The sequence below is a fragment of the Plectropomus leopardus genome, chromosome 10 (genome assembly GCF_026936395.1).
Source record: "Plectropomus leopardus strain MGB_pleo_1.0 chromosome 10, ASM2693639v1, whole genome shotgun sequence".
In the NCBI taxonomy this organism is placed as follows: Eukaryota; Metazoa; Chordata; class Actinopteri; order Perciformes; family Serranidae; genus Plectropomus; species Plectropomus leopardus.
The window spans coordinates 6,597,523-6,621,670 of NC_142185.1; the positions used below are offsets into that span (position 1 = coordinate 6,597,523).

The window sequence follows — 24,148 nt, forward strand, 5'->3', positions numbered from 1 at the left end:
TTCAAAGGCATTTCTTTGTGTGACTGTTAAAGGATTAAGTTGTGATTGCTGAGGCTAGCTGGAAAGGACTTTCTTTGCCAAAAACAGCCGTGAAAAATCTCAGGAGTAGAGGTCGGGGCTAAAGCTAAGGTAGAGCAATTCGGCACCTCCCTTGAAGGCTCCTAGAATTCCTGTGAAATTAAAAATGACGGGGCAGAAATGCCTCTGATAATTAGGAGAAACTCTGCAGCCAGCTGTAGACGGGCCGACTAAAACACACACCACTGTGTGTGTCGCTAAAAATTGTACACAACCTGGCATTTATTAAAAGATGCTGCTTTGAGGATCCTTCTCTTATTCACGGCCTTTTAGCAGTGGAACAAAGTGCAAAGGAGTGTGGGATATTTGAGAGATGTCTGGCCATGTGTCTGTGCATGTGTGTGTGGACATGTGTGTGTATTGATGTAAAAGTGTGTTCATCTGTGTGTGCGTTTGCACATTTTTATGCACGAGAGTGCCTGTTTTGCCCGTGCGTGCTAATGAGTGTGAGGCAGGAGATTATGCGTGCGTCTCTAAGGGAACGGGAGTCTGTTCCCAGGAGCTGCAGTGCCTGAGCTGAGGGGGGTATGTGTACACCCTGACCCCAGCTTTCGGGGGTCCCGGTTGCCTGTCTGAAACCATTTCCTTCCTTTGTGGCCCATTTGAGAGCCAGAAGTGTGACGCGAATGTGAAGGACCGGGGCCCATTTGCATGAGTTCTGCAACACGTTGAAACAGAAAATAATCACTGAGGGCCACGTCTCTGAATGTACTGGCAGGGTTAGCTTTAACTCTTTAATACCGAGCTCCCCCACCCCCATGCTTCTCCCTGTCACCCGTTTCTCCCCCAAGCGACTCCCCGTATACTCCAACCACCCCCCAAACAATAAACAAACCGAGCGCCGGGTGCATTGCTAATGATGGGAAACAATTAAGGGCTCACAAAAGGGAGCGTCCTGCTATATTGCTCTCTGCAGTATTTACATAGTATTTTGAGGTTAAATGACTGGAGCCTGGATTTCTGGTGAGGGCAAGAGGACAAAATAGACAGGCCCACTCAAGAGATCTTCCTTTTTGTTCGGCTTTGTAAAGAAGGATGTGTTGGACTACTAACCACTCCAGTGATATTGGGAATTAAACCCTTAAAGTGGAAGGAATTTCACCTTGGAGTATCCTCGTATACAATATACCCCTCCAGCCTTCTTTCACCTATTCTACCTCCAGAAATAAGAGAATGACAAATGTGCAAACAAGACAAGTGGCATACCAGTGGATGACTGAACCCCCCTACAATGTCCGGCCTACTGGATAAGCTCTGGTGTGTGAATGGTTAGAGGCTGGGAGAGTGTGAGAAGGCTCAGGAGTGGCCAAAGAGGCCGCTGAATAGACTCCTAGATTGAGACATTCTGCCTGTTTAACACAGATGTGTATAGGTGTGTGTGTGTGTGTGTGTGTGTGTGTGTGAGAGAGAGAGAGAGAGAGAGAGAGAGTGTGTGAAAGAGGCGACTGAAAGGATAAGTTAAGCCCTATACAGATATTTAGCTCAAGTAAAAGTGCTAATACCACACCGTGAAAATACTCTGTTAGAAGAATAGACTGTATAAAAAAATGGATTTTGACCAGGGGTTGATGACATTGGATTTTCAGGACTGAGACCGACAACCAATATTTGGAACCGATATGCACAATAAAATGAAAATCTTTTTGTTAATATTTAGAATTTGAGATATCACAAACTCCAACACAGAACTTTGTTAAAATGGCTTTGGCAAAAGTTAAATCAAAAGTGAGACTTCCCCGCAATTTTTTTTTATAATTCAAGTGAAAATTTAAATAAAAAACGAATAAAGAAAAATAGCTCCTTGTAGTAAAGTAAGTAAAGTAAAGTAAAATTTATCTGCAATCATTAAAATAAAACGCAGATACAGATAATCGTCAAAATGCCAAATAATGGGGCCGATAATCTGCCAGGTTGATAATCTGTCAACCATCTGAACAAAAGCATAGCGTTAGTTCATGTCCTTTCCCAAATATCTATATGGAGCATCCAAAACAGATTAGTTGATTGCACACCAAACCTCTCTTTCCTTTGGACTTAATGACTGTTTTGGACGATGTGGTTAGAGGGTAGACACTTAGACTTAAAGCGATTAGAGAGGGTGTTCCTCTGACACCTGCCTGCGGCTGGCTCATATTCTCTGCTGACAGTACTGAGTCTTTTATGTTGACAGTGGAATCCTGAACGGTGTGAAAGTGAAACCAGAGGATTGTTTTTTGGTCACAACACAGCTTGTTGCACCGTCTTGTTCCAGAGGTATCGATTCCCACAAAGTGGTGTCCGTTTGACAGAACAGAGAAATGTTTAAAGTCCCCCTTCAAACACAGAAATTCTGACTGACATCCACAATTACCGCTCACACTCAGAGGAACATTAAACCCACTTATTACCCCTTTCCAATCCCTTAAAATCCATATCCAAATTCCCAAACCAGCAGGTGCCAGCCGGGGCCTTGGCATGGCGGCGCCTTGGATAACACCGTGCGTGGATGCCAGGCAGAGACCTCCAGCCCTCCCCAGAAAAGCCCCCTTGCCAACATGGCGCGTCCTGCGCAGCCATGGTCATTATTTCAGACTAACTAGATTAAGCTAATCATGTTATGTAGTGGTAAAGCGTGGCCGGGAGATGGAATGAAGGGTCGGCTGTCCTGCTGTTGCCATGTGGCTCTGAAATACAAACACTGTCACTGTCACATAGAGCCTGATACACACCAGAGGTAACATTAGCCTGTTTGAGTTTTTAAACCTCCAAATAAACTCATGAACCACCAATTTAAAGAATCTGTAATGTGATTATACAGCATACAACATTCAGGGTGCCATGTTGCTGAAGAATCTCAGTGGTTTTCAGATTTCTTTGAACTAAAATACACTGAGATACACCTTTATCTTGTCCATTTATTGTAGCTGACTTTTCTTCTAGTGCCAGCACGAGGTTGAGCTTTTTGTTTTTTGGTGACATTTCTCATCATTTTCAGATAACTTCCATTGGTCCTCAGCTGGTTAATCCTAATGGTGATAATTTAACTTTTCCCCTTGCATCATCAGTTCAAAATTTCAAGTTTCATTTTCTGACCAATTTCCTGCAAAACAGTCATTTGCCTTTTTCTCATGACAATTATGAGGTAGAAAACGTTTTCAAGAATCAACCGAAACTGTGCACCTTTTTGACTGGCCAATGCCTGATGACGTTGCAGCAAAAGTGATCCAGGTTCAACTACGGACCTGTTTTTTTGTTTGTTTGTTTTTCTTGGAGCCTAAACTGTTGACAGCTCCACTTTTTCATGAAACTTGGCCATAGTCACTAATATTGGATCCACTTCCAAAAATGCTCAGTCTGACAGTGTTCATGATGCGACTACTTCTGTTAGAAAAAACCTACCTGGTAAACACCAGAGTGTAAAACTCTGTGGCCCCATTTAATATGTGCCTTACGGTAACCCTTTAACAAATGGATCAACATATTTTCACATGCCTTCCTTAAAAAACACATGATAAAAAATAAAAAAAAACCTAATGAGCAACTCGGCAAAACAAACTGCAAAAAAGAAAAAAGGTGACAGGGAAATTATTTGAAAATTAGAGGATTATAAGATATGATCAAAGAATGAGGGGAAAATGTCCAGAAAACCATATTTAGAATTCTCTTAATTATGTATGAAAACATTTTTTTACAGAAAAAAAGGAATTGTTTTGTCTTTCTTGAGGTAATTTTCTCTTTTTTCCCTTTCTTTTTTATTTTACTATTAAAAAACAAACTTATTTAGGTAATTTTATTTGTAACTTTTGACTAATTTCTTACTAATTTTGGGGCCATTTTTTCTTAAGTTGTTTATCGCTCTCTTGCCATGTTTTTGAAAGAACTAAAGTCAACTTTCTCAGGTTTCAAAGGGTTAAAAATGTATAGCTTCTAAGCCCAAACTAACATCCAAGCTCCTCCATAGAAGACATCATACAGCTGCTTTCAGCTGTGCTCTACATGAACAGAAAAGCTGATGTTACAGATCAGCATTATAATGACCCGCAGAATATAACAACACGTGATGTGTAATGAGACAGCTGCTGCAACATCTGGTTCCGTATGAAGGTCTCAGTATTAAGGCCGTGCGTTAACTGGATCCTGCACTGCCTGGAAATAAGACATCATGGGAAACAGAAAAGGGGCTTTCCTTCTGCTAAGTCAGTTCCTTCTGCTAATAACAGAGGAGAGGACAGTGAGCGAACTGAAGAGTGAAGAAAGTCCAACAGATAATCAGTCTGCTTTATCATTCAAGTGTTGGGTCTGCTGTGATTGCACACGCTAAGCCGCTTTTCCAACACGTTGCCTTTCAGAATTGATGAGAGGAGAAAAAAAAGGTGTCATTAGTGGTTATATGTTGCTCTTAAGTCACTGTGGTTGTTAGTCTGGGAATTCTTTCAGAAAAAGAGCTGTTATTTTTCTTGCCATGCTTTGATATTCTTCAGTCTCCCCATATGAACATTCCTCTGAGTAGTCCCCCCAATGTGCCAACCACATGGCCACTGTCAGCCCTGTCCAGCTTACACACACACACACACACACACACACACACACACACACACACACACACACACACACACACACACACACACACACACACACACACACACACACTTAATGGAAGCCTCATGGCTGGATGCCATCCTAAACTGGCACATCCTGCCTTAAAAACATATCCATTTCTCTTAAATCCATGCATAGAACATATACACATTGAGGGCACATTAAAAACAGAAATTTTAGAAATGTTTACCTTTTGGAAGGCTCCATCATGCTTCCAGTGTCTTTTGGTGTTGGATTGTGTATTAATACATAATCTGTAACCCTTTACATCTGGAGCAACAACACTTTTCTTGCGCATTTTTGAGATGCTTTTCACAAGTATTTCAGCACTGAGCAAATTGGTGCGAGATTTCTCAAAAACAAGAAAAAAGAAACTTGGTAATAAATGCTTCAAAAATTAGTAGATTTGCAAAATTATATTTAAAAAAACTAGGGGAAAAAAGAAAAAAAGCTAGGGGGAAAAGAAAAATATTAGTGAAAAACGTATAATTATAATAATTACATTTTACTTTTTTGACAAAATTATTCTAATAGCTAAGCATTTTTTTCAAGTAATATTCTTTCTAAAACATTATTATTATTATTGTTATTATGCCCCAACCAAATTGGTGCAATTTATTTAAAAAACAAAAGCGAAGAGCAACTTGTAAACCGCTCCAACTCATTTTCTTTTTAATTTTTTGAATTATTTTTATTTCTTTATTTTTTATTAATTTTCAGGTAAATTTCCTGTACTTCTTACTATTTTTTTTCTATTATCATTTTTTATATTTCTTCCTTTGTTGCGCATTGCCTTCTTCCCATGCTTTTGAAAGAAATCAAGTCAATTTGCTCAGGTGTCAAAGGGTTAACTGGCGTATTCCAGCCAAAGGCTGAAATTTAATTGGTTAATTACATGTTAAGATCAATGCCATTCCGCTGTATCTCATGCAATGTAAACCTGTGGTGGCTAAGTACTTTAACAACATAATAACTTAAACATTAAATTTAGGTTAGGTTGTCTGGCTTATGGGGAGTTTAATTGGACCACTATACCCATAGGGCTGAACCTCAAAGTAAAAAATGGGGGCCAGCTGAATACACACCACAAAAATGATGTCACATTTCCCCGTGGTCGGTCATCAGGGGGCAAATGGAAACACGATGCGGGTTTCTCGTAAAGTCACGGCAGGAAACAGTCAAACTTCCAGTGCTTGACTTTTCAGTTTGCTCTCCAGCGTTGCTGATGCCAAGTTTACAAAGCAGACAGGAAAAGGACTGAGGGGGGTAAGTTGATATACAGCGGAGGAAAAGCAGCAGGCTGCCCACAGACACAGAGGGATGTTTAAGAGGGGCGGGGAGCACTGTCAGGGAGTTTCTCCAAAGAGTTGCATAACACACCTGCAAGGAGGGAAATGAGAAGCCAGGACCAAAGTTAGAAAGGGGAGGGCAGAGGGTGAAAGAAAGAAGGGAAATAACAGAGATTAGGCCGTGCTCTTTTTTCGAGCTTTTGTTTTGCCAGCCTAAGCCTCTACAACTTTGCTTCCTGGGTGGACTTTAGACAAGGGGGTCATGTCTGAGATGAATGTGAGCAGGAATGTATGCAATTCATTTGTTCAGCCAGGTGTTAATTCCACATATTGCAAATGAGCAGTTTTTCTGGCTGTGTGAAACACCTGCACTTAAAAAGAAAAAAAAGAAAAAACAGTATGAAACAACACACCACCTGGACTCACTTGAAGTGCCATCAGGTCACGACATTTTAATACTAACATTCCTTCTCTTTGGTCTCTTGCTGTTTTCTGATCTGCAGCCAGAGGAGTTGGAGGCTCTTCATTCCCATACGTTCAGGGTGAAGACTTTCAAGAAGGCCAAGCACTGCAGCGTTTGTAAGCAGACCATCAGCCAAGACGGACTCATCTGCCGAGGTCAGTCACCATCCCCGAAACTCGCCAGGACTTACTATAGCACCTGTTTTCCTGATGGTCCTAAACACCCATTGAATCTTGTTTTTGATGACTTTTAGCAGTCTAAGTTCTCACTATGATGCACTCAAGCACGCAGTGACATCACGAGGCGGTTCTCTGTTAACCCTCAAATTGTGCAATGGAAATTGCGAATAGAAAATATGCCTTATAGAAACACGTCAACTTATGAAAAACTCCCATTTATTGCAAAAATTTTTTCACCCTTGCATGAGGAGATATTTCAGGTGATTTGAAAAAGCCATATTTTGCAAAACTCAGGCACTCAGGCATGATGCAGCTACAAGTGGTGTTATTGCATCGCATAACCCTAGTTTGTGGCCGCTCCCACGTATGGGGCTTTCCTTTTTATTATCGCTCGCGTAACACGCTTACATCACCTTGGATTGGAAATAATGACAGCTAGTGTGGTGGCTGCAAAAGAAATAAACCTGCTAATGTTTTAAACATCCATCACCATGCTTCTTTGAATATTATCACGAGAGAAGTCGCATAACAGCACTCAAAGGAAACACAGTCATCTTGCAATTGTTTTATCGACATTTTGAAAATACCACTTAAAGTTTTGCACAAATCTGTAATGGAAACCCGCTTACTGTTGAAAGAGGTTGTAAAAAAGCAGACTCTGAGAGGTGGTTTGAGAAACACTGCTTTTCAACCTGGTGTTTAGTTACTCTTTTCAATCAGAATCTGTATGTCTATCTAAAAATGGCAATATGTCCCAGAGCCTCATGGCCACTTATGACCAGCTCAAGTCTGGTTATTAAGGTTTTGGGTGATCCAATCGCAAGTGGAGAGCAATAAATAAAAGTGCAACACTTGTAACACTGTAACACTCTGACAGTAACCCTTTAGCTGTTAAACAAGCAGCTAACTTTTGTCTGTAGTTAGAGGTTAGATATAAATTATGATCACATCCTTACTGTTTTCAAGGCTGATGCTCATATATAAAGTTGCTTGGGAAGTTTCTTTGAGTCAAAATGTAATCTGTTATGAAGAATTGCTTAAAATTGAAACAAGCATTATGATTTGCATTCAGCAGACTCATAGTCTAAGCTCAGTTGTTTGATTATGTTAATTTCTCCAGCCTAAGGGAATCTCCAATAACTGCTTTAACCTTACACATGACGATATCTGTTACAACATCCATCAGAGGTGTAAGTGAAGGTCACCCGAGGTTACCTGGGATCGGCTTTGTGTCAGAGTTTAGTCAGTGAAGTGACAGAGGAGGGAGGAGAAGCCTCAGAAAAGCTAGAGGTTAACAGCTTCTCACTTTCCTTAATGGTGTTTACTGAAGAGGCAATGTGGTTAATGATGAGTGATTTGCATGATTTGATGTATAGACTCCTCTTTCATGGAATAAAAATTGAAACAAGTTTTTCTATCTGAAAAATGTACATTTTAGAATGCCTTTGTTGCTTTAACTCTTCGAAACCTGAGCATATAAGCTTGATTTCTTTCTAAAACATTGCAGGGCAATGGACATCTTAACAAGAAATGGCCCCAAAAAAATAGTAAAAAGTTACAAGAAAATTACAGGAAAATAAGAGAAAAAAATAGATAACAAAACAACAAACAAGAAAAAGACCCAAGAAAGTGCTAAAAATTCTAGCAAATATATATGTGTTAAAGGATTAATTAATGGTCATGTATGAACAGTTGTTACTTTCAGTTGTATTTGTAAGTTTATGTAACTTCAGAGGAGTCCCAGCAGTATTTTGTGCTTCTATTGTTTGTCTTTATTTTTTGCTTTTTTAGTTTGTGCAGTTGCCAGTATGGTGAGATTGGAGTAACACGAAACAACACAATAGCAGGAAAGCAACTGAGATTCAGTACCTTTAATGTGGTCACCATTTTCCAAACAGTCTCCATGCAGTAAAACCGTCCCATCTGGTTCTCCAAGTGGGGTCGTGACAAAATCGGATCGAATATACGACCCCGGTCTGCTCACCAAATCATGCCGTAGTGGAAATGTCCGTTTTTGGACAGATAACATCAAGTGAAACCATGTGGAAACAGGGGGGGGGGTATCCAAACCTGACACAGGACCCTAAAGGCTGTTTGACGGAGTGACATTTTGTTCTTGTGCTGTACTGTGTGCATGCTCAGGCTAAGACCTGATGTTTGTGCGGGTGTTCATTTATCTACAATTTATCTACTAGTTCTACAAAAAGGTGATTTTCCTTCATGATTGACAGCTGTGTCAACCAATCCATGCACAATTAATTAATGGGGCTGCTTGTGATTGGTCGGACGGGTGTTTTGGCGGGAACTCCTCCACCGTGGAGATCGGTACTGTGCAGATTCTGGCTCCGAATGACTTCACTAGCGCAACATGGCAGCGGCCAGATCCGGAATATTTTAGCTTCACTTAAGCATAATATACCGTCTATGGTGACTCAGGACCAGAAGGGGAGATATTTGGTGAGATACTGAATTGGTGACACTAATCGTGTCCACCTTGAAACTGTGCTGATTGTATAGAACATTTATGCAGCTGAGGGGAAAATGTGTGTGAAGCATCCATCGATGTAAACTGTAAGTACAACTTGACAGGTTTGCAGAGGCACACAACTGCGAGGTTGTAATTCTGGTTCCTTCATGTGGCTACATGCCAATCTTACGAAATTACAGGTTAATATCTTAATGACAGATGATGTCTTGTTACCGCCTGGAGGAATATACATTGTGCTTGCCCGATTGTCTGGGAAGAGTTGGTTGTGTAAAGTGACTGACTACCGCTTCCTTTATCTAGCGGAAAGAAAGGCTTATAAAATAAGTGCAATTCACCCTCTGCATTTACTCTGCATCTCGCTCTGTGATCTATCAGGTGAATCCAGATGTTGTTGTTGTATAGTGGGATTTGTGTGTCATTAAATCTTAGCGTTGTTGTCTTTGTTTTCATGTTCAGTGTGCTATTGGCAGCTTTTTGCAGAAGCGTATTTGTATCAAATGTGACCTCTGCAGTTTAGTGAGTACCTAAAAGGATACCTGTTCGCCAGCCTCTTAGTAAAAGAAATACGGATTAAAATGTGTGAAGCAGACTGTACTGTAAGCATTATTCATACCCGCAGACTTCAAGAAAGCAATCTGTTAAATTCATGGAAAATAAATCTTACCGTCCCTCCAGACACACCAAATGGGAAAATTGTGAGGAAAATAATCACTGCATTATTAAAGTGATAAACAATCCACTGAAGTTACCATTTCTTCCCCCAGAAAGGATTTGTTGAATTTTGGAATAAAATGTTGTTTAGATTTCGAATAAGTTTCCACAGATTGCAAAGGCTGTTGCTTTTGCTCTGCTCTGGATAAATAATTTTTAGATGCGTGTGCAGACAGTCACAAAATGTTCTCCCAAAATGACACAAGACTGCACCTGGGACCATAATCTGAAGATCTGATTTATAGTGGAAATAAACCCTCATGACAAGACTGCATTTAAGTCTATTCTGATTTAATTGACCTCTGTTGCTTCTCTGTACCCAGCCATGTCTGGGATTGGCCACGTGTACAAGCAAATGGTGTGTGTGTTTGTGTGTGTGCGCGTGTGTGTTGTGTGTATATATATATATGTGTGTGTGGTTGAGACAAATTTTCAAGGACAACAGAATGCTAACAGAGGACTTCTTTAACAACCATCAACCACTCACTTTTTATCCTTCCCTATTGGTCTCTTTGACTTCTAATTTATTAAATTTCCATTTTGTTGTTCAAGTTTATTCATTAGGATAAACCCCTTGAGATGAACCATCTACCATCTCGTTTTCAAAGGGGTCCTGTAAACATACAAATAGAAATAAATAACAAGAGACAAACAAAGACTTTAAGGGACAAAATAAGAAAAAGAAAAAAAAAGAAATCAACAATTAATGTGAAACATTACAAAAATCAGCACAAAATCATTAGAGAGAAAAAATAAATGTACACAACCCCTTAATGGCCACGAAGAGGCCATGAACAAATATTGGACCAGCAAAATACATTAGTTAGTATTACACACACACACACACACACACACACACACACACACACGTATACACAAATGTAAACAAGTAGATTATAAGCATGTTGTTTGTAAAGCATAGTTCATCTATAACATGAACAATTTAAGCTACAAAAAGAAGACAAACCATTTTTAAATATGTGAAATGACATTAACTGCCGTATGTATAAAGGCAAATTATTCCAATCTGAATGTGCTTTGTACTTGAATGCTCTCTTGCCAGTCGTTTTTCTAACCATAGGGATGGAGAAGAGGAATTGTGTGGAATGCCTCAAGTGATAAGATGAGGAACAGGGAACCAAAATTTATTGTAAGTAATAAAGATAGTTCAAATGTATACATTTAAAGTGTATTAAAGAAACAACCAAGAACAAATCGACAGAGATTTTTGTATGCTGTTTTGAGGGGTAGAAGGTTAGATTGGTATATGTTTTGATAAACAACATTAGCATGATCAAAAAAAAGGTAAAATAAGTTGTGACACAAGTTTCTTAGGGACACTGAATGTGAAACAGTTTCTTGATCACCATAGTACATTGGTTCCAAATTTAATTTTGCAGAGAATATAATCAATATGAGGATTAAAAGAAAGTTCAGGGTCAAACCACAAACCCAAATATTTGATTTTGTCAACTAAATGCAGATAAGTACCATCATTACATTTTATAATTAAATTATTAGAAGTTGTTTTGAGGCTCTGTCTTGTACCAAAGACCATAAGGTATGATTTTGTTTTATTGAGAAGTAGTTTTGATAAAAGCCAGCTTTGTAACATGTTGAAATCTGATCGAAGTGCAGTTTGACTTTGTGGTAAATGGGGTTTAGAGGTATAAATGACAGTGGCATCTGCTTATGAGTGAACAAAGGAGTTGGAAAAAATTAAGGGAAGATCGTTTTTTTTTTGTTTTTCAAAAATTTTATCAATAGAACAAATTATTGTTATCAGCCTATAGTTATTTGGGTCCAGAATGTCACCACCTTTATATAGTGGAGTAATGCGTGAACATTTCCAGATGGCTGGTATCTCACAGGTACTTAAGGACATGTTAATAAGTTCAGTTAGAGGGTAAATGAGTATATGAGAGGCTAATTTGAGATATCTGGATTCATCCCATCTGGCCCTGCACCACTGCTCAAGCTTAATTGTGTAATGGTATTCAGTACTTCAATAGGAGTTATTTTCATAAAGGAGAAGATACTATGAGAATGAGAAATATTAGAACTGTCAGTGTATGATGAGTTAATTAAAAAACCAGAGCAGACTGAAGAAAAATGCTGCCTGAACACTTGGGCTATACATAAAGAATCGTGAATTATGATATTGCCATCTCTTATTTGATATATAGGAAATTTATCTGAAGTGTTAAAAGTTGATTTTATATTGTTGCAGAAGTGTTTAGGGTTTTTAAAATTATAAGAGAGACATTCTTGATAATAACATTAGCATTACGGGTCATGGTCTTAGAAATGTTTCTTAATGTCCTGTATGTTTACAAATAAGCATTTTATGATGCTTGCAATATTTATGTGTTTTTTCTTATAAGAAAAATATTTTAATAAAGAGACATTTGAAGTATAATGTTCCAACTATAGGTGTAATTAGCTCAGATACTAAGTTAGAGGAGACATAAATAGCAACACCGCCACCCCTAGAGCTTCAGTCGGCTCTATATAATACATAACATATATAGTACATAAGTTTAATTTCATTGTCAGAGATATCACTACTGAGCCAAGACAGTGTGATAATGTCAGGATTAGTTTGAAAAACCCAAGCATGAAGAAAATCAATTTTTGGCAAGAGACTTCTGATATTCAGATGAACATTTTTTATACCTTTATTACCAACCAGATTCAAAGTTTGAGTTTATGGGAACCAACATTATTAGGATATAAGAGGGAGGCTAGTCTAAACAAAAAATTGAAAGGGGTTTAAGTGATAACACAACAAAACAGAAAAAAACAAAAAAGCAAAAGGACAAAACTAACAAATAAGAAAGCAAACACAAAGTCAGGCCTAGCAGCCCCAGCCAACACAAGCCAAGGCATCTGTGTGAGAACGCCAAGTCGAAGACAATATGAGCAGACCATCAACAGTCAACGCAAAGCTGTCTGCATAGAGAAAATAGTAACAGTACCCCCTAGAGAAAATAAATTAAAAAATAAATGCATTGATTCTTGATTGATTCGGTTCTCCAGATCCTGAATCTTGTCCATCAGGTAGGCATTGTCCCTGACTAGTTCTTTGTTCCGAGCCATGAGCTCCTGCAGACATCTGAATGTTGCTCAGTTTTGTCTGGATTGGATCCACTTTGGAATCAAGATGATTGAGCATTTCAGTTTGTCTGTTGTAGGCCATCCCATAACGTTTGTAAGGAGATCTGATTTTGTTAATCCAGTGACATTGTTCAGCCGAGCAGTGCCTTCAGTCGGTTTGCTCAATAAACAGAAAGTGTACTAGACTTGTACAGGAGTTTAACAAGTCAAATGTGTTTAAATCACATTATTACGTTCAATATAGAGCTTGCAAAGTGAGCAAGTAGACAAGCCTGTGTTTTTGGACAAATTAACCAACGAGCCATCCGATCCTTCGTCTGTTACTCCCTCACTCTAGGAGCACAGGGTTTAACAATTCATTTATGGTGGCCCACCACACTCAAAAAAAAAACTGCTGCCACAAAGAGATTTTTTATTTTTGGAGCTGGACAGTTCATTAGGAGCGCTGTTGGAATACATATACTATTTGGTTTAGTGTACTCTGGACACAGATGGAGCAGCATAATGTCAGGTGCAGTGAAAGTGAAACTTAACTGTACATTGCATTGGATCTAAAGTTTGCATTCACTAACTTCTCTAAAGCAGCTGCTCCTCTCATCTATTGATGAAAGCAGCTCTAATTGAATCAACAGATCAAGTAACCACTTCACGAATCAAACTCCTTACAACGCTGCTGAGGGAAAAAAAAACTCTTCTGCCTGCACTATGTTTATGGACTTGCCAAAATGTCAGAATATAGAGAGGGGACACAGTGATAAATGGACACACAATAGATACTAGTTCTGTGGGAAACACAGGAGATCTCCCGCTCCTTGTCTGCAGATCTTTTTTTAATAATATAATTAACATTTAGTTTACTGTAAAGCCCTGTTTTTGCTATAGTTTGTGAATTTTGTTACATGTCCTTGAAAAACCATGGAAAAGTTTCAAAATTTTGCAAAAGAAAACATGTGGGAACCCTCTGAGATAGATGGATTCAGTACTCTGAAAGGAGCATTCTCATAATGAAGCCTTGTAGGATCCAGCCGCTCCCTCACTCATACAGTCCCTCCCTTCTGCTGCTCTTGTTTACTAACAGACTGCAGTCACATGGTCTCATAATGACACAAGCACTTGGACTTCCTCTCTCTTTAGCGGTTGCCGGGATACAAGGTGTTAGTTACTTTGACAATAGCATGTTGACGCAGGTCAGGACCACAGTTTTCCAGTAAAAAAAGGGCCCTCTGTGGAAGGGTATTTTTGGAGAGCTGGCCCTGAGGGCAGGAACTGGCTTTTATATTCATTCACTGTAATGCAGTTCGGGTTAAATGGAGGGTTTTGTGAGCGGGGGCAGGTCAGCAGAGCGCTGTTGTCTTCCTAAAAAGGGAAAGAGAATAAGATTTGGCCACAGATGATTTGATATAGTTTATGAGGACGTTTTATTTGTTTGTAATAGATTTGAGATTTCCCCTGAACTGACTGAAAACACTAAAATGTAGAGTCAGTTTTCCTCTCACAGCTGCTGCTTTTAACTTTTGTAAAGACATCACAAAGGCTGCTGTAGCTCTAAGATAAAAAAAAAAAACCAAACCACCTTCAAACAAATCTTCAAAGATTTAAAACTGCTTTTCTGCAAAGGGTGTAGCTTCAGTATTTGTTCTTGTTGTGGAGGCGACCATACCGCCACAGCGTCCCACAGGGATCCACTGTAAACACACACCTTCAAAGAGTGGCTGGAGACACACCACAGTAGCAGGTGTGTGTGTGTGTGTGTGTGTGAGTGTTTAAGGGGAGAGTGGAGGCTATCATAGTTCTGTTCTTGCCTGCTGAGCTCATACAGTTGGTATGCAGCAAATCTCAATGAGGGTAAAAACACAAACACACATGCAGAATTGGCATAAAGGCCTTAGTGCCATGCATTGATGTTCTTAAGTTGTGAAAACATTGTGTTACTGCAATGTGTAAAAATAGCTTCACAGCAAATAGCATATTTGTCAGTCAGCAGGTAACACAGTCAATCAATTTATATTGCAGGCCCGCATGCACACGTGTGTGTGCGCGCGCATACGCAAATAGCATATTTGTCAGTCAGCAGGTAACACAGTCAATCAATTTATATTGCAGGCCCGCATGCACACACACACACACACACTTGCTCTTTATCTTTGTTAGCACCCTTCATTGACATAATGCAATTCCTAATTCCGTAACTCTTTGAAAACTGAGCAAATTGGCTTGATGTTTTTCAAAAACATGGGGAAAGGGCCAATAATACTTTATGCACATTTTTTTTATACCATTGGTACTTATTCAATTATTTTTTATTCTTTATTTTCTCTTTGTACTTTCTCTTTCCACTGTGGGCATGAAGAGAAGCACATTTTCAATTTCTGCATGTCTAACACACATGGCAGAATTGATAATAAAGTTGACTTTAACTTTGATAAGCAACTTAAGAAGAAATGTCCCAAAAAAAAGTAAAAATTAAAGAAACAACAACCCCCAAATCAAAAACCCTAATATCAGAGGAAAAAGTGCTTAAAATTAAAATAAATTAAAATATTTAATGATGATCGTTATAAATATATAATTTTGGACATTTCCCCCTATCTTTTTAATAAATAATTTTCCTGAGCTGCTAATTTCTTCTAATATGTGGAACAGTTCAAGTTGCTCAATGAATGCAGCACAAGAAAACTGATGTTGATCCAGGTTGCAAAGGGTTAACCTAACCTTGACCATCACAACTAAATGCCTGACCCCAACCTAAAACTAATTGTGATAAAATGTCCTCACTTACCAAAAATTTCCAGCGTTTTCCTCACTTTGTCACAAGAACAAGTATACACGTGCGTGCACACACACACAAACACAAACACACACACACACACACACACACACACACACACACACAAAAACATACACAAATGCATGTAAACAGTACATACAGACCCATACCGATGAACTTCATCACCATTACTGTAGAGTCTCTCTTGCTCTGGCAGAAGTCATTAGCCTAATAAGTGGAGCAGATGGATGAAGATGACCATTGGTTTTCTGTGGATGATGGATAGTGACTGTCTACCAGTCTAATATCATTATTCTAATCTACTGAACTGACATGTCAATGACTTCCCATCAGCCCTGCCTGCATGGGGACGGAGGCTTAATCTTATTCCGTCTGAATAAATGTAAGAGAAAACTCTCGTGCTGAGTTTGAAAATTTGAAATTCTTCTTCTTTGTGCATGCACAAGAACTTTTACACTCCGACTTGCCTGCATGCCAGCTTCACTGTCTGGTAAACTTTGCATGCACTCATCTGTGCATGCACACATAATGTGGCTGGTAGGTTTTGTCAAATCTAAAGCGCTTCCAAAGAGTGGCAGCTTCAGAGCAGTTAATGCAGTTAGGGCACCACCTGTTGGATAAGTTGAAACACTGCAAATTAACTGTAGTTTGGTGTAAATTAAGACTCAGGGGTATTGAATGTAGTTTGATATATTGTTCAGCTCAACATTTGAAGATACGGCAAATTAAGGCATCCATCTTTCTTGGCAAACCTCCCAGCTATGTTTTTATTTTTTGGTATCTATTACTGTTTAATTATGCCATAATCATAGCAATATTTTTAGACTTATTACAAATTAGTTCTATGATATGATCTGTTTTCTTATTAAAAAGTCTGTATTAAACAATACAGATATTATCATACCTGCAGATATTTTCATGTACCAATTTTTTCCCATACTGTGCCTGCATGTAGTTTTTAAGATAAAGTTCATTCTTGATGTAGTTTATCAGTCAGTCAGTCAGTCAATGATTTTGTCACATAGAATTATACATCGTGCAACTCCGGTAAAATGTTATCTCATTAGCTCCTTTAATTTGTGCTCTGTAATTTAACCTTTTTTTTGCATCTTCTTACATTGTTGACTGCTGGACGGCTGCATTATCACTCCTCTTAAACAGGACAGCATATTCCCACCGACACGCCAGTCCTTATTTACCAGAGAGCACACTCCTCATCTCCTTCTCTTATCAGACTCCTCATTTCATTCCTCACCCAGCAAAAAGAGGCTCAGATGGTCTATTTAGTGGCTGCTGTGGAGCTTTTGATCATATCACATGATTTCCGTCAGCAGGTGAAAATAAGAACATCCAGTGTTATTAATGATACAATTATTTAGCATCCACAAGCATATTCATCACCATGACTGGATGAAATCTGAATGAAGCCTTTCTAATATGATTTAAATCTCCAGAAGAGCAACTCAATAGATGTTGTTGTGAAATTATATTTTTTGTTTTTATTTTTTTAATGAAAGTCATTTATTATCTGTTTCATCGAGACAAGACAATCAATCATCAGTGCAGTTGTTTTTTTTTTGTTTGTTTTTTTCCCCGATACTGGTGGTAAAAGGATAATTTTAAAATACCACCGATGCCTCAACCACGCTGGAACCAATACCTAAAAAATACAGGATGACCATTAAGAGCATTAAAGAATGGATTTGTTATTGTAAAAGCTAATTCGAACATGAAATCAAATAATGATTAAATTCTTCTTAATAATAATTTAATAATTTAGTAGCAGATTAAAACCTGAGAATAAAAATGTCTACAAACTATTAATATCTATCTATCTATCTATCTATCTATCTATCTATCTATCTATCTATCTATCTATCTATCTATCTATCTATCTATCTCATCCAAATTTCATCAGTATGTTAATAATCAGTAAGCACTGTAGCCGATATCGTCATAAATTTTTGGGAACACAGTCTGTCAATTTATATTACAGGCACGCACGCTTTTTTAAACATTAAGATGGAAAGATGAGGACTGGATGTTCAGTAAACAGTAAACTCATGAGCGTCCAGTAGAGTACAGTATAGTCGAAGCTGCTCCTGTCACCACCTACAGTTTATGGTACAGCCACCAGGAGGCAGCAGAGCCCTGTGTTTCTGATGGAATACCTTTATCAATCTGTGCAGCCACATCTGCTGCTGACTTTCAGTGTAAATTCCCCAAATTTTCAGCACAAGCCTCAAACCTGATCTTGTGCACATTGGGTTATCCGCATTTGTCGAGCTGTTCTATTTACATGTCGATTTGCTGTGTTTTTGGTAGCTGCAGCTTGAATCAATGGAAGCAGCTGTTGCAACCAAACAATGTCAGACTAATACCCACAGTGACACAGAAAAGTAAGCAAACAGAAGTTGTGTTTTGTCAGGTTGGAGCAAACAGATGGCAGAGATCACAGAGGGATTCCATGGGAACTGTGATTGAGGATTAATTCGGCTGTCCTGCGATGCGTTCGGGGAATCTCCCGTGTTGGGAAAGCCTCAGCAGCTGGATGAAGGTGGGGCTTTACCCACAGAAACCCAATGCTGGCAGGGATTTCGGTTGGGAAAGTGTGTGGGCTGAATGATGACAACCCTGTGTAAGTCCACTGATGGATAGTAATGACTGTGTGTCAATAATTACTAACATTAATACTGCAATGAGCACACAGAAAGACACAGCAGAGGATTAGAGAGAGTTTGTTAGCGCATGAAACATAACGTAATGCATAATGTTTTTGAGCTGCTTCAAGAGACGTTTAGTCACGTAAGCTCATCAGCTGTTTACTGACACCTCAGTGCAACAGCTAAATATCTCTAATAAGGCAGCCTGTTTCAGAAGATACATGTATGACATGACCTGAGAGCACTAAACATGCTTTACCTTCCAGCCAGGGAAGAGCTGTTTTGCCCACTTGCCACAGCTGTTCATATATCCAAATGTTATTTAACTTAATATATGTCTGATTTCACTAATGAGACAGACATGAAACTGCCTAGTGCCTTACTGAGTGAACCAGTTTAAATGTAGTGCATGTAATATTTTTTACACATCCCAAAAAAACCCCAAACATATTGTACATATTTGTCATGTTATTTTTAACGTCATTTTTCTATTCTTTATTAATATTCTTGACTGTTGCAGCATTTTGCCTAAGTTTTTGTTTATGTTGTGAAATATTGTTTTGTATAGTGAATATATGTGTACTGTCTTGTAACTGTTTTTTATTAGTGATGATCAACAAATGGAGGGAAATTGTCTGGAAAACTTTAAACTTTAAACTTTAAAATGTCTTATATTTATATAGATTTAAGATTAATTTACAGAAAAAAGGGAAAAAACCTTTTCACTTTCTTGCAGTTCTTTTCTTTTCTTTTCTTTTCCTTTTTTTGTTTTTGCTTATTTGCAGGTAATTTTTAAAATAAGTTTTTGGTTATTTTTGGCCCATTTCTTTTTAAGTTGGTCATCATCAGTTCATGCCAGTTTGCTCAGATATTAAAGGCTTAAGTAGGAAGACATCCTCATGTCTGCCTATCAGTTTTGGCAAGTAGCATCAAAATGATGTAAGTTATGTAAGGATAAAATGATTGAAAAACAAATACATTATTGAATAATAATCTAAAAAGTGTGTAAGATTGTGTTTGCTCACCACAAGCACCAAATGTAATTAAACAAATATCCGTTTTATTTATTTCCAACTCCTCAGACATTGGGCAGGAGAAAAAAAGAGTTGTTTCTGTACACAGTGATGTGACGTACTGTGTATGTTAGTACACTGTGTTCATGTTGGCGCTCACGTGTTTGTGATTGTGCAGGAGATGGAGAGAAAAAGGAAAGAGAGAGGGATGGAGAGAGTGAGAGTGAGGAGGGGGGAGAAAGAGGAAATTCTCCAGCCCTGCCCTCTGATTGTGTTCGGTGTTGTAAGGGGGTCCAGCCCAGCCCTGTGGGAGTTTACGCTCATTCCAAGGGACCAGGGGAAGGAAATCACCCAGCCTCGGTCACACACACACCCCCACCTCTATCATTTTCCCCCTTCCCCCTCCCACCGATGTCGTATAGCATACCACAGACCTAGAGTCAGATAGCAACTGGTGTTCCACACTCATCATCTCCTCATCTTGACCAACTCCCCTCCCGGCTGTCCTGTCATTTGCTTAATGATCGATGTTGTTGCACCCTCGCTCTGTTATTCATCCTTTCCATCTTTTCTCCAACATCTTCCCCTCTTCCTCCCTCTCCCTCCTCATCACTAGCCCCCCTCGGCCCCCCGCCCCCTCCTCCTTCTCTCCACCAGGAACATTTCTGCTCTGTTTATTCTCCAAAGCTCCAACTTCCTAACAAGGTAAAGCCTAACCGGAGTTCTCTGGGCTCGGTGCTTTCACACCCAATATGGAAGTCCTGCTCCTTCCCATGTGGCCCAGGAGTGTTTTTACTGGGGACACACGTGCTGGGACTGGCATTGGACTCTGTTGTGATGGACACAGCACATGGCTTTTATGCTTATCAAGCAAAAAGCCAAGTATATTTGAATGTTACAACTATGGGAGCATTCCATTTTACTTATATCACATCTAGCATGTCAAAAATATTTTGTGCAGGCCTCAGTGTGCTTTCACTCTCGTGGCGTACTTTTACAAAAAAGTTATAAATGTGGTGTGAAGAACATGAGACAAATCCATCAGGACTTTATATGAAGGGAACAGGCAGCTTTCTAAAAACTTTGTAACTCCTGTTTTGCTCATTTTTAAGGGTTTCCTACAGGCTTGGCTGGTATGCAGTATTTCCTACCTTACCTTACCTTACCTTACCTTACCTTACCTTACCTTACCTTACCCTACCTTACCTTACCCTACCTTACCTTACCTTACCTTACCTTACCTTACCCTACCTTACCTTACCTTACCCTACCTTACCTTACCTTACCATACCATACCATACCATAGGATATATGAAAGTATGACTAAGTGGCACTAACACCCCCACACACACACACACACTTAGTAAGCCCACTGTTACAGCAATCACCAGCTCTGCTCTGGTCGAAATAAATCCTTATCTCACCAAGTTAGATGTTAAAAAAAAAAGAAGAAGAAAGAAATGCCGTTATTCCCCATGGTCTCTCTCTGATGGCAACTGGCTGTTTACAGTCCTATCCACCCCGCGACTCAAACACCTCAAACTGCTGCAGAGGGAAAATAGAACTCATGATGAGTTTCACTTACTTCAGAATCTGGAGAGGGGACACAGAATTGAGAATTGCTGGCCCAAAAACAGTTATTCTATTGACAGCAATTGTTTATTTTAAGCTGGTTCCAGATACTCAAATTCAAGATTTATCTAGTTTCTTAGATTAATATATACGGAAATGGGAAATGGGAATGGAATCTGATAAAACAACTTTTGAAGATGTCACCATGGGGTCTACCATGGGTATTTTGTGACATTATATGGATTGCATGGTTACTCAGGTATTTGGTTAGTCCTAAAACATGATGGATAAAATTTGGAAAATTATATTTGCAGACGTAATGGAAAGGTTATGCGCTTTTTGGCGAATTTATATAATGCTTTGGAGCTTTGTAATAATCCACAGTTGATCAGAAATGTGATATCCTAACCTGATCCATTCATTGTGTTGATCCAAACTATGTATAATCTATGTGTCTCATGATGTTTGTTACAGTCCTTGCCCTGTGACAGACTATATGGGTCATGTTGTATAGAAGAACTCCATTTGGTTTGACCCTGGGAACTCAAGCACTTTTGAAGATTTGGAAATGTGTATCCCGGTAGGACTTTGTGGTGCCACCCACATTTGAAGGCCTCTAATTAAGAAGTCAAACTGACTTTCTAATGTTACCCCCCAAGTGCAAATATAGTCCTGCGTGAGCTTAAATAGAATCTAACTGCACCATGATGTAATTACACATTTGGCTCCAAAAAGGAAGCTTCTCACTTTTCCCAGTTTCGGTGTGTATACACAGCTTGTCGACCAGTTCATTGAAAGCGAAATCAGTTCAAACTTGTCATCTTGTACATCTAATAAACATAACTTTGTTGTACACCTTATAGTTATCAAGTCAATTAATTAAGTAAAGGATGGGCGAATGTTACTTAAAGTCTCCTCAGAGTATATGCATAATACTGGTCTCCCCGTGGAAAATAGATAAGACAAATAACTGTCAGCTGGATAGGATTCGATGCTCTGTAGCCATTGGTTGACCCCGAGCTGCTCTCAGCACTTAACCTCTGACCCTGAACAAGGCTAAGGGCTGTTTAAGGCTTAGAAGGAGCTAATATGGTATAAATACCATGTTTAAAAAGTGAGGAAAAAATGCAAACCAACTCTGTGACAAATGCATATCTCTTAATAAATGCTGATATTGATAATACTAACAGAAACTAAAACAGAAACTCCAACAAGTTTCCAGAGAGCCTTGAAAGATCAGATTTAAACTTTTGCCATCAAGTGTTGTAGTCAAGACCACCTACTGAGACCAAGTCATGACTAAGACCATTGACCCAGACGAGACCAAGACTATGATGAGTCAAGTGGGCAGGATTTTTCTCTGCTATTGTTGAAATATTTTTTGACTCACTTGGACCAAGCAGCGACCTACGAGGCTAAAAAATAAAGCCAATGTGAAAGTGCCAAAACTTGCAGTTCATCCAATGACCACTTGAGGCTGGCTCCAAAACAGAGTCGACCCCCATGTTATAGTGCCTGTCTTAAAGGAGAAATAAACAGCCTGGTTTACAACCTGGTACAAAAAACTGTTTTGGTCTTTGCACATTTTTTTACATAACTAACCCATTTTATTAAGGCCAAAAGTTATGCATATTTAAGGGTAGGGCTGCTTGACTGTCTGTCTGCGAGTATTGATATCAGAGTCAGAGTCTTGTTCCTCTACAGCTCCATCCTTTAGATACAATCACTTCTGGCTCCAAAAAACAAGATGGTGATGGCCGAAATGCCAAACTCGAGGCTTCAGAATGGCAGTCCACAAACCAATGTGTGACGTCATTGCGCCAATGTCCATTACCTACATCTTCTATGGCTGATTTCATGTCTTTTTGTAGCTTTCCATTGACTTTGTGAACAATCATGCCTTGAGAGGAGGGATTTTCATAATAAACACTAGAGCAAATGGCTTAAGGACAAAGGACTGTGTTTGAAAAATACATTGTGTGATTAAGGGACATACATCGGAGATAACAGAGTGTTTCTGAAGCATGCTGTATATCAAAGATAACACAGTGTGGTGTTCAGAAAACATACAACAGAACATAGATAAAACATAACACAGACCACATCTCCACTCTCACTCTATGTGAGGACTAGCCACCTCCCAAATTCATATCAGTAACTTAACAGCTAATCACAATAGATATTACACTTGCTTTGAAAAATGTGTCTGGAGACAGGAAGAATAACCAATTACATAAGGTGTTGGGTGTTCCAGTAAAAGCATACAGTCTTCTCCTTTATTTGGAAAACTCACGCCTCTGCACACTGAGCCGTATTTTGATTCTCCATCCTGCGAAGGGCTCGAACAATTTATGAGCCACTGGTCCAGGTGCTCTCCCCCATTGACCCTTATTTGTAGACCCAGTGGGAGTCCAGCGAGAGGGCTGGAGGGCAGAAAGGAAGCTGCAGAGAATGTGTGGAAATTCAATAGCAGAACAATGTCTTCTGTCTTATTGGATTGTGTGCTGGATTTTTATGAATTGCTTTGTCTCCCAGACAACATGGCATCCTGTAAATACAAAGAAACTTTCTTAAAATGTTCTTTAAAGTGGAAATAGACAATATATTATTGTTGATAATGGATCTTAAAACTACTTATACGTCAGTTGTAGTGATGCCAAACCCACAGACAATTAGTATATGACTCTGAAGTTCCCCTCAGTTCTACAGAGCTTGATAGTGTCCTTTAGCTCATTGTTTTGGTTTTACAGAATGCAACTTTGCTTTTTTTAGTTTGGTCTTGATTTCAGCTAAAGCATAGCCAAGTTATACAAAAGCGACTACAGGACAAAATTGAGTTTCAACATTCATGGTTCCCAGAGGATGCTCCATAGTGACTCTGGTTATCCCCTGAATCTTCACTTAACGCCACCACATTTGTGAATTTTTTTTCTTATGTGAAATGTCATGACAACTACTGATGGACTGACATAAAGTTTGGTTTGACATCACCGTCAGCCTCAGTTACACATCAGCTATCAACCATTTTTTATGGTGAGCATGCTGATATTAAATTACCATACGGAGCAGCCAACCCACAATTACACAGAGTGTAAAATTTAAATATTATTCTGAAGACCAGGGTGGGAAATTCTAACCTACAGTTTCGCTGACTCTTCAAGAAATCCAGTTGCCAGAAAAAATAAAATGTTGGCATTGTATGTTTCGGC

The 24,148-nt window shown here is 39.0% G+C and overlaps 1 protein-coding gene across 11 annotated transcripts in view; it reads left to right on the top strand.

Moving 5' to 3' along the window:
- The window catches only part of tns1b (tensin 1b), a 217,433-nt gene that overhangs the window by 61,926 nt on the left and 131,359 nt on the right, over window positions 1-24,148 (top strand). For all 11 annotated transcript variants that reach the window (XM_088082949.1, XM_088082959.1, XM_088082948.1 and 8 more), the window contains exon 2: window positions 6,449-6,563. In XM_088082949.1, the coding sequence (XP_087939075.1) occupies window positions 6,449-6,563 (115 nt within the window). The remainder of the gene's footprint in view (window positions 1-6,448; window positions 6,564-24,148) is intronic.